Source organism: Eschrichtius robustus, chromosome X, assembly GCF_028021215.1.
Source record: "Eschrichtius robustus isolate mEscRob2 chromosome X, mEscRob2.pri, whole genome shotgun sequence".
In the NCBI taxonomy this organism is placed as follows: domain Eukaryota; kingdom Metazoa; phylum Chordata; class Mammalia; order Artiodactyla; family Eschrichtiidae; genus Eschrichtius; species Eschrichtius robustus.
Window position 1 is genome coordinate 18,869,725 of NC_090845.1, and position 12,172 is coordinate 18,881,896.

The following is a 12,172-nucleotide window of genomic DNA, read 5'->3' on the forward strand; positions in this document are numbered from 1 at the left end:
GATTTTTAACAAGAAGGGTGCTATGCAAGATGTTCATATAATTCTAGGCCACTTCCCAACCTTGGCTGTGCATGAGAATCACCTCTGGAATGTTTTAGAAATGCAGATGCTCAGGCCTCATCCAGAGATATTAAATCAGAATATTTGGGACTGCAAACAGCTCACTGGACTGGACTGTGAACTTTTTGAGAACAGGGACCCCGTTCTATTCATCTGTACATCCCTGTGGCCTGGCACAGCACTGGTACTTATTTATTAAGTGCTCAATAAATATTTCTGAAATGAATGAATGAATACTTTTGGCTAAGGACTAAAAGGGAAGTCACATTTTTAGTTGAAATGTTTGATGACAGTATCTCTTACCTAAGGGAGAAAGGAGAAAAGTAGACAGAAATGCAGAATTGTTCCTCTCCATATACACATTTCCTTAATAGATGCTGCAGTGTACCAAGTGCAACAGACAAATGAAATATTGAAGTCAGTAACAAGGTATAGTTTATATCATATTTTCCCTCTTTCCCTAAAACATCAGGGTCTAAATAGTTCCTTTAAAATATTTGTAAACGTGGGAGAAAGGGAAACTGCAGCTTGACCAAACCGCTGTTTAATCATAGCAACTTGTGAATTTCAAGAAGGAAACTACTCACATTGTGATTAACATGTGGGAAGAAAAACTGGCTGCCCACAGAAGATGCCACTTAACTTCTCCTTTACCCAGAGGGGAAGGTGTACTTTCACCTTAGTCGGGCTTTTCCTGGCCACAACCTCAGCCTCAATCGTAATGATCACATCTAACAAATCTGGCTCCTCCTGCCTGGAAGGGGCCTGGGCTGGTCTGCTAGCCCCCAGAGCTAGAGTAAGGCTTGTCCCGGTAGGGGTGCCTGCAAGTCTTTTATAGCATTCACTTGATGCCTGTCCTTTTTCTTGGTTGTGCTTTGTGCTGTAACATATATTCCCAAACTTTAAATTCCAAGGAGAAGAATATTCCATTTTTCTTTTGTGTTTATGTGCTCTGAAGTGGCTATGCTCAAGGCAAATGCTAATTCCCATCAGGGTGTAATCTCATCCTTCCTACATTTTTAACTCTCTAGAAAGTGCCACAGAACTGACAAGACTATAAGAAAGCTTATCCTTGACACTCTAGGAGGAGACATTCACCTATGAAGAAGAGGAAGGCCTGTGTCCGATTAGAGGCACCTTGTTTTCACATCCAAAATCCTGTCTCCTTGCTCTCATCCCCAGACTCCATAAAATCTGGAAATACGAATTTGGCAACAATTCTTCAGGATTTTGAATGCATAGAGATTTCAAAACTTAGGATTTTTTTTTCTTTTTAGTTGTTAAATATTTCTTACATAGGCACTCACGTTGCCTTATACTTTGTTGTAAAAGTTTGCAGTAGTATGTCACATTTTTCACGAGAGCCCAGCGTAGCTGTATTTCAATACATCCACGTTTCAGTCTCTTAAAGTGTCAGCTGGGGCCTGACTTTGAGATGGTGGAAATCAAGTGTGTTCCTTGGTGACAGGCATGGTCTGCTATTTCTGTGGAGACTGATCAGAGGCTCCTTTCCACAGATGAGTTGTGCCAGTCCTTATGTGGAAGCGAAACACAGCCGGCTCTCCTCGACAGAGACCTCTCAGTCGCAGTCCTCCCATGAGGAGTTTCGCCAGGAACTGACTGGGAGCAGTGTGGTGTCCCCCATTCGCAAGACAGCCAGTCAGCGCCGCTCCTGGCAGGATTTAATCGAGACGCCCCTGACGAGCTCAGGGTTACACTATCTTCAGACTCTGCCCCTGGAGGATTCCGTCTTCTCTGACTCCGCGGCCATCTCCCCAGAGCACAGGCGGCAGTCCACCCTTCCAACTCAGAAGTGCCACCTACAGGATCACTATGGGCCGTACCCCTTAGCCGAGAGCGAGAGGATGCAAGTGTTAAATGGAAACGGGGGCAAGCCTCGAAGTTTTACTCTGCCTCGAGATAGCGGGTTCAACCACTGCTGTCTGAACGCGCCGGTTAGTGCCTGTGACCCGCAGGATGACGTGCAGCCCACAGAGGTGGAGGAAGAGGAGGAGGAGGAGGAGGAGGAAGGGGAGGCAGCAGGGGAAAACATAGGAGACAAAAGTAAGTATGCTGATGGAGATTCTCAGCCTGTATACACACATTCCTAACCTTTTCAGACTTCTTATTTTAAGAAAATAGAATTTTGTTTCCCTTTTTTCTTAAAATAATGGTTTTGCTGCATAGGAAGTCAGGTATCCCTTGGTGTCCCGCTTTCAGAACTTGAGTAAATTGGGGGAAAAGAAGATGAGTAATGAAGCCTACATCCCAGGACACCCACAGCTAGAGCAAATAATTTTTTTTTTTTGGCCCATCTGCCTTTTAAGGTTGATGGCATTCATTTGTTTTTCTTCCTCCTCTTATCCACTTTCTTCTCACTTGCATGCATCATCCCTTTGGTCCACAGTTGTTGCCCCCTGAGTTTGGGTTAAGAAGCTATAAATGCTTCAAGCAGGGTGTTAGCAGAACCTTGGTTGAATAAGTAAGTGAATACACATACACACACTCACACATACATACATATAAAACTTCCCTTTTCACCATGAGAAGATTGAAAGGAAAAATCCAAAAGAATTTTTCGAAGAAGAAATTTTACATAGCATTTCTATCAACTTCAAATAGCAGAATCTCTTTCTAGAAACCAATTTGCCAAAAGCATCCATTTACTTTCTTGGTATGTATGTTGATTGCAAAGCTCAATTTATGTGAATCAACTCTTGAGAGAGACAAGTCATTAAGTAACCCTCTGATTGACATTAAAAGAATATGTTTACTAGTTATCAAGTTATTTATCCAACATGCCATACCAAGCTTCTGTTTATAACTAATGTGATATACCAGTCCAGAAACCCAGGCTAGTTTAAGAGAAAGGCTATAACTCAGTTATTTTACTTAGAAAGAAAATCTAGTTCTGGCTATAAGACTTGAATATAAAATACCCCCAAAAATAGTATAGAAGAAATAGTATGAAATCTCTTTATTCAAAATGAAGTATGGGCCAATTAGTGCAGATGACCCAAGCTGGTGCTGATGAAACCACAGTTACTGCTTTGGTCCCACTAGGGCATTAGACTTCTCTTTTTAAAGGATACAAACAGACTGTATTCTTCAGCCCATTTCACACAGTATGGAGACTTTGATTACAGGATATATTAGTGTAAGTTCTTCTTTACAACTGGAAAAACAACTCAAAGCTCACAGGCTACCAGCAGGTCAGAAGCCTCATGTCAATTTGAAGCTTGGCTCATTTAAAATGAGGGTTACTTTGGAGATAATCGACAAGAAAATACAGTGGACCTTTTCTACTATCAAAATATGAGTTGCTTATAATAAAATTCATATGTTAAAGCAGTTTCCATGTAAAGTATATTTTAGCCATAATCTCCATGAGGAGCCTTATAAAAGGTATACTGTTGGTTCAGGAAAGGTGATGACCTGCCACGCCCTCACAACATTCACGTCTATTAGAAATTATAGAAGAGTCTTGTGGAGGGAAGATCTAGGAACCCTGTTAGTCCTCTGTAGGAGTTCTGGCAAGCACGATAATATATTTTTAATATTAAGATGATTAGTGTAAGTTGTTTCCTAAAACTTAACTAAGGATGCATTAGAAACCTCCTTTCCACTGTTGTCCAGGTGCTGCACAACTGCTACAACTAAGTATGTGAGGTTTATTCAGCATTCTACAAACGCATTGGGGAAAATACTTCATCTCTGCCATTTTAAAATAAATTGTGTTGAAATTAGGCACAACCCTCTGAAATAGAGAATCCTGTTCACAACACATTCCATCATTGCCACGGGTACAAGTCTTTGAGGCTGTCTTTTTCAACTGGCTAGATACTTAGCAGTTCCTCCTGGGCGTTGTGTAGGGAGGACTAGAATGGAGAATACGTGCCCTAGGACCTGAAAGGCAAACCTAGCCCTGGGCTCAACCTTCCTTCAGGCTCCACTAGCCCACAGAGCATCCCTAGTTAGATGGCATTCGATTATTTTTTCTTCTAGTGTCTGTTTTTTGCTGTTTTGTTGATTGGATGTATTTTTAGCCATACAGATGTACTCCCAAGTTGGTGGGTTTTTCCTTTAGGTTCCCAAATGAGTCAAGTGGGCAGTTATTCAATACTTTCCATCTTTTTCAGCAGGCTCTCTCTTTGTGGAATGATTGCGATAAGGCAGAACCACCCTAGGAAGTGTGTCGGTAAACTTGGTATTATTGCACATTCTGTCTTTGCGGTTCGATATCGTGGGGTAGTTCGCGTTATTTCAGTCGGATCTGTTTCACTAAAGGTGGCCTTGCACTACCTTGCAGGGCCCCATTTCTTTCTGGGTATTTTTCTATAATCTTGCCACTTGATGTCTCAGTGTCCTTTAAACCATTCTCAACAGGGCAGTACGTTTCATGCTTGCCTGGAAGATGCTTCTTAACTTAATGGAGTACATGTTCGCCTTCCCAATGATGGTTTTTCTGCATTACTGTTTCTAATATTTAGGAGTGTGCAATTTGATGAGCACCTCCTTTGGGAAATATCAGCTCTAAAATCAGTGTTTTCAAAAGAATCTTCAAGGTCTAGTTAAGGAGTGTCTTGTTCATGACTGCCCTGAGTCGGCCATTAGGAGTAAGTATTCCAGGCTGCTTATTCAAATCAAGCTGTTTGGTGTTCTGTCAGTAGGGTCAAAATTATACATGGGAAAGAAGCACACTTACAGCGTGCCCTCCGCCCGGAGCTCCCACTGTGCTACCGCTCCGGTCAGCAGGCTCCCGTGCTTGTTAGAATCAAAGACCAGCAGTGGTGTGTTACTAACTGTCCTGCTCGAGGCCAGCATGCACTGTGACCTACTAAAGTGAATTTGCACTAATCAAGTACAGACCTGCAGAGCAAATAAGTTTCACGTCCCTAGCTCCAAACATTTTTCTCAGTTTGCCAAGAAATTAAAAATACGAAGTGCCAGGCAAGTGAGCAGAAGGAGCCATGGGAGAAAATATGAAAATATAGCTTCTCTTCAGCTTTAAGGGTGAAGAATTACGTCACCAACCAAACCCCTTTCGTGATCTATATTATATAGTGCTTATGAGTTTACAGAGCAATCTAAGAAGCAAGATGTACCTAAATCTGTGACCTAGATGTTTTTTCATTTTCTTCGTACAGGTGGAATTTGGCCCTGCTTCTGAGGTGTAAATGTAGTCTTCTTTAGAGCATACTTCAATCTCCGTTCTCATGGTTGAACTACCTTTTGTCTTATTTTGAAATTCAATTCTTTAACTGAGTCATACTGTGATTTTTCTGAGGCTGAACTCATTTTAGTCTAAAGTGGATGATACTAAAAGTACACAGATGAGACCTGTTGTGTTTTCCTTTGACAGAAAAGTCAGCTTGAATATTAATTATCCTGACCTACTTCACTGGCATTTGGGAGAAGACAACTAATTTCCTATTATCCCAATTAGCAGTTTCGAAGCTGACTGAGGTATAGGCCTTATAATACCTCAGTGAAATTAAATTATAAATTGTGTCAGCCTATGCAGCTTTCAAGGAGTATCAATCATAAAAGTGTGGGACAAAATATAAAGATATTATATTTATTCTTTATTCAGAAATCATCTGCCATAACACTAAAATACGGTTTTGGTTAATGCAGCTTGAAGTCTGCTTCTAATAGTTCTCTTTCCTTTGCCATACTAGGCAGTTTAGATGAGGTTTTTGAAAGCTTTATCCCCTAATCCTGCTGATTTCCCTCTTGGCAGTTAAAAGAGTCCTCTTTTCTAGCCATGCATTCTTGGTGCCACCATGTACTCAATGAAGTTATAATGTGCTCTTTTTCATTGCCTTAGGGATAACCTATCAGCATTCTTACTTAATTTACACATTTATTAGCTTGGTCTTAGAAATCTAAAGCAAAACCTAGGGTTTTTTTTTTTTTTTAGGGGGCTGAGGGTGGGGAAGATAAAATGTTACCTAGTAGCTACAGTACATATCAGGTTATCTGGCTAAGATATTTACTGATGCTTTCAAAATGAAATCTGCCAAGAAATGTATTTTAAATTTATTTTTTAAAATCTAACATCCATTGCACACCATCGGTAACTTAAGAGCTGTACAAAATGTGCACCTCAGTGCCCTAATATCTTAAATTATATAGGCAGAGAGCCTAGATAATGACTACCAATATCGTGCAGAAGAAGATAGATTAATCTTCTTCAGTCATTTTAAGGGTCTTAGAGTAATTTCCTGAAGAGTTTCTAAAAGCCATGAGTTTTATTTTTAAGAACATTCAGGTAGGAAGTATGTGGGCCAGGGGGAGACATTCCCCGAATATGGAATTGTGTTAAAGGAAAAAAAGGAGCAAGCTGAAAATAAAGAAAAATGTTGCAGCACTTTTTACTGTTTTATTTATTGTCTAGATAAATTATGTTCAAGCACGAAGAGTTTGGAAGAGCATAATCATCAATAATATCTTAAATTATAGTTCAGGTCTAAAGGGAATAGATGGAAAAGATATACAAGCAATGTGAATAAAAAGACATGCACCAAAAAGTCAGAGAAAGAATAGTAGAGAACCTTAAATATGTCACTTTTGTGAAGTTTAAGGGCACCATTCTTCGCTGGTTATGTAACAAGTATATATTAAAAAAAAAAAAAAAAGGAAAAATCTAGAAAGCAGTAAACAAGTATTCTCTTAATACTGTATTGTCTGATTTTGAAGAAAGATTGTTAGGGAGACAGAAAACACTAAAGACTGGATATAAAGTAGAATGTAGCTATAATTTCAGTATTGGTTACAGGTTGTATTTTTAATCACACCTCCCTTGCTTTTTGTCTTAAATAATGAGGAAAAGCTAATTATCTAACTTACTGAAAGTTCAGAGGTGGGGTTGTTCTGGAGTAAATGTCATGGCTCTGCAGTGTCAGGACTCAGTTAACTTTTCTGTAATGCCAGCAGCTCTGAGCATCACTTCTCATAAGATAGCATCCAAAAGAGCCAAAGACCAGGCCGTATTCTTATTCCTTTTTGTAAAGTCAAAACTTCCTGGATCCTTCTGGCAGACTTGGCCCTAGATTTCATTGGCCAAGGCTGCATCATATGCCCCTGCCTAAACAGCAAGGGAAATGGAATGATTATGAGTTTAGACTAACCTTGATTTGTTATTAAGATCATGAAGAAAAGGAGTATACCAGACTGCCTATCATTACTATCTACATGAGCCTCTCTACTATTATGTGTTATATCCTCAAATATATTTGTTCCAGTAATGTTTCACTCTTTCAGTGTGTATATGCAAACATACACCCCAGATCACATCATTTAAAAGTCTTGGCCCTAACGAAATGTTAGATAACAAAAGGGGGGTATATATTATATAACCCTGAAAATATAGCAAGTTAGATATAATTATTGTTGACCTTTGAAATGAATAAGCATGTTTTCCTATAAACACTAAGTGATCAGAGGTTAGAATACAGCCTCTGGAGACATTCCTCAGTTCACATCCTTGCTTTGTCACTCTGCCACTTCCAAGTGGTATGACTGATCAAATTATTTAACACCTCTAGACCTCAATTGCTTCATTGTTAAATGATGTGGTAACAGTACCTACCTTTTGAGGTTGTGTGAGGATCAAATGAGGTAATGCCAGAAAGCACTTAGTTTCCATTTCTGACACTGTAAGTCTATCCAATAAATGTTTTATAATTATGTAATTTATGTAGATTTCATACAGATTTGGATTTAAGCAAAAAGGGCAATTACAATACTTAAATAGTGAATTAGTCCTGGCAAACCTCACTAAATAACATTTACCTGACTACATGACCTAACTTTGTTCAGCTCCAGCTACTGAGTTGAACCATATGAATTGAGGTTTTTGTAGCTCAAAATGATGAAATATCAGCAATTTTGTATATTTCAACACAATATATTAGCTGTGCTCTAGGAGCTAAAATAGAAATGTCCCTCATTTCACATTATTATCACTCACTCTTCCTTTCCTTTTTGACTTTAGACATTTGGGAACTCAAAAGAAACTTTGTATTCCACATAGTAATAACCTTCTCATATATATTTATTGAAATATGTATTTATAGACCTTGCCACTCAGGTTCAGATATTTTCCCCTTGGAGAATTCTACCCTAACAACCTGGTCTGACCTAGATGCCCCTTCTCCCGCCTACCCCACCACTATTCATCCTTGAGTATGTTACCCTGTTTTATAATCTTCGCAGCTTTACAATTTGTGTATAATATCAAATATTGTTTGCTGATTTATTTTCCATTTCCACTCACCAGAGTATAAGTTTCTTAAGAACAGGGATTTTATTCCTGTCTTGTATACCCAGTGCCTAAAACATTATATGGCCCATAGTAGGCCAGGCACTATTGGATGAATGAGTCAGTGAGAGAATGAATAGTAGCTAAACCCTTTTATCACTTATTCTTTTCCATTTTATTATATAGTAGTTAAAGCTAAAGTTATTTTTTATTCATTGTGTGACATAAAGTCAAAACATGGCAAAATTCTTTATTTGGGGTATTTTGTAAAGGGGAGGACAGGACTGCATGTGTTCAGCATATCCTCTTCATGCTGGGTACCACAGAGCTAGGATACTAATAACTAGAATCACTGATCTTTGTATTATGGCTCATTTATAGTCACTTTCTCTATGCTGAAACCATTTTCTTACTGTTCTATTCCCATTTCAAAGATGAAGGCCACAGAATATGACATGTGAGATAAGCAATTCATTGTTAGAAACTGGATCTTCCAGCACCCCTAGGCAGTTGATTTTCCTACCAAAATCTGCTGCCTATCGAAGGAAGTCTGGCTCCCTCAGAAGTCACTCATCACCTAGCTTCATCCTGATTCATTTGTAAAACGTGTTGAAATTGCAACTTGTACTTTAACAAATAACCAATAGCCTGCATCAGCCAGGAAAATGTTCTCAGAAGTTTTATAATAAGTAATGAAGCCAGATTCAATTGGCAAAAGAATGAATTCTAGATGCTACAGTCATACCAGCAGAAGATGTGGACAGATAAGAGTTAAAGCTCACATAAAAGGATGACAACCCCTCACCAGTATAGGTAAGACAAGTTATGATTTACAGTTTGTTTTACCAAGAAATATGATTAGATTCAGCCATACTGCTACTTGTTACTATTTTCACACATCAAAAAGGCAAACCACTTCCTTCAGATCAGTGGTAGCACATAGTCAGTTTCTCAGCAGAGTTTGTTCTAGCTCATTTTATGAGAACCTGTTCTAAGTTTAGACTCCTTTTACCTTGGTCACCCTTGCCAGAGAAAGCTGAAGGTCACAAATGCCTCCTTTTTTTCCCTCTACATATGAAGTCTACCTCCTGTGGTTACCAACTACTGGAAGATAGTAGGTTAAAAACATAATAGGAATGTACCATAAAACATGCCTTGGAAGTTTTTAAACTTCCCTACATGTTTTTCTTTTATTGTTTAATTGAAAAGTAGTAACTTGCTTGTTGCTAAATAAACAAACAAATTAATTAATTAAAAAACAGTGATGACTGATGAACATAGATGCAAAGATCCTCAACAAAATACTAGCAAACAGAATCCAACAGCACATTAAAAGGATCATACACCATGATCAAGTGGGGTTTATCCCAGGAATGCAAGGATTCTTCAATATACGCAAATCAATCAATGTGATACACCATATTAACAAATTGAAGGAGAAAAACCATATGATCATCTCAATAGATGCAGAGAAAGCTTTCGACAAAATTCAACACCCATTTATGATAAAAGCCCTGCAGAAAGTAGGCATAGAGGGAACTTTCCTCAACATAATAAAGGCCATATATGACAAACCCACAGCCAACATTGTCCTCAATGGTGAAAAACTGAAACCATTTCCACTAAGATCAGGAACAAGACAAGGTTGCCCACTCTCACCACTATTATTCAACATAGTTTTGGAAGTGTTAGCCACAGCAATCAGAGAAGACAAAGAAATAAAAGGAATCCAAATCGGAAAAGAAGAAGTAAAGCTGTCACTATTTGCAGATGACATGATACTATACATAGAGAATCCTAAAGATGCTACCAGAAAACTCCTAGAGCTAATCAATGAATTTGGTAAAGTAGCAGGATACAAAATTAATGCTCAGAAATCTCTTGCATTTCTATACACTAATGACGAAAAATCTGAAAGTGAAATTAAGAACACACTCCCGTTTACCATTGCAACAAAAAGAATAAAATATCTAGGAATAAACCTACCTAAGGAGACAAAAGACCTGTATGCAGAAAATTATAAGACACTGATGAAAGAAATTAAAGATGATACAAATAGATGGAGAGATATACCATGTTCCTGGATTGGAAGAATCAACATTGTGAAAATGACTCTACTACCCAAAGCAATCTACAGATTCAATGCAATCCCTATCAAACTACCACTGGCATTTTTCACAGAACTAGAACAAAAAATTTCACAATTTGTATGGAAACACAAAAGACCCCGAATAGCCAAAGCAATCTGGAGAACGAAAAATGGAGCTGGAGGAACCAGGCTCCCTGACTTCAGACTATATTACAAAGCTACAGTAATCAAGACAGTTTGGTACTGGCACAAAAACAGAAATATAGATCAATGGAACAGGATAGAAAGCCCAGAGATAAACCCACGCACATATGGTCACCTTATCTTTGATAAAGGAGGCAAGCATATACAGTGGAGAAAAGACAGCCTCTTCAATAAGTGGTGCTGGGAAAATTGGACAGATACATGTAAAAGTATGAAATTAGAACACTCCCTGACACCATGCACAAAAATAAACTCAAAAGGGATTAAAGACCTAAGTGTAAGGCCAGACACTATCAAACTCTTAGAGGAAAACATAGGCAGAACACTCTATGACATACATCACAGCAAGATTCTTTTTGACCCAGCTCCCAGAGAAATGGAAATAAGAACACAAATAAACAAATGGGACCTAATGAAACTTAAAAGCTTTTGCACAGCAAAGGAAACCATAAACAAGACCAAAAGACAACCCTCAGAATGGGAGAAAATATTTGCAAATGAAGCAACTGACAAAGGATTAATCTCCAAGATTTACAAGCAGCTCATGCAGCTCAATAACAAAAAAACGAACAACCCAATCCAAAAATGGGCAGAAGACCTAAATAGACATTTCTCCAAAGAAGATATACAGATGGCCAACAGACACATGAAAGAATGCTCAACATCATTAATCATTAGAGAAATGCAAATCAAAACTACAATGAGATATCATCTCACACCGGTCAGAATGGCCATCATCAAAAAATCTAGAAACAATAAATGCTGGAGAGGGTGTGGAGGAAAGGGAACACTCTTGCACTGTTGGTGGGAATGTAAATTGATACAGCCACTATGGAGAACAGTATGGAGGTTCCTTAAAAAACTACAAATAGAACTACCATACGACCCAGCAATCCCACTACTGGGCATATACCCTGAGAAAACCATAGTTCAAAAAGAGTCATGTACCAAAATGTTCATTGCAGCTCTATTTACAATAGCCAGGACATGGAAGCAACCGAAGTGTCCATCGACAGATGAATGGATAAAGAAGATGTGGCACATATATACAATGGAATATTACTCAGCCATAAAAAGAAACGAAATGGAGTTATTTGTAGTGAGGTGGATGGAGTTAGAGTCTGTCATACAGAGTGAAGTAAGTCAGAAAGAGAAAAACAAATACAGTATGCTAACACATATATACGGAATCTAAAGGGAAAAAAAAAAGGTCATGAAGAACCTAGTGGCAAGACGGGAATAAAGACACAGACCTACTAGAGAATGGACTTGAGGATATGGGGAGGGAGTGGGGTGAGATGTGACAGGGTGAGAGAGTGTCATGGACATATATACACTACCAAATGTAAAATAGATAGCTAGTGGGAAGCAGCCGCATAGCACAGGGAGATCAGCTCGGTGCTTTGTGACCACCTAGAGGGGTGGGATGGGGAGGGTGGGAGGGAGGGAGATGCAAGAGGGAAGAGATATGGGAACATATTGTATATGTATAACTGATCCACTTTGTTATAAAGCAGAAGCTAACACACCATTGTAAGGCAATTATACTTCAA

At 38.7% G+C, this 12,172-nt stretch overlaps 1 protein-coding gene across 5 annotated transcripts in view; it reads left to right on the forward strand.

Moving 5' to 3' along the window:
- CNKSR2 (connector enhancer of kinase suppressor of Ras 2) overlaps positions 1-12,172 on the forward strand; it is a 257,328-nt gene that overhangs the window by 212,295 nt on the left and 32,861 nt on the right. For all 5 annotated transcript variants that reach the window (XM_068533674.1, XM_068533669.1, XM_068533670.1 and 2 more), the window contains one exon: positions 1,578-2,124. In XM_068533674.1, coding sequence (XP_068389775.1) covers positions 1,578-2,124 — 547 coding nt within the window. The remainder of the gene's footprint in view (positions 1-1,577; positions 2,125-12,172) is intronic.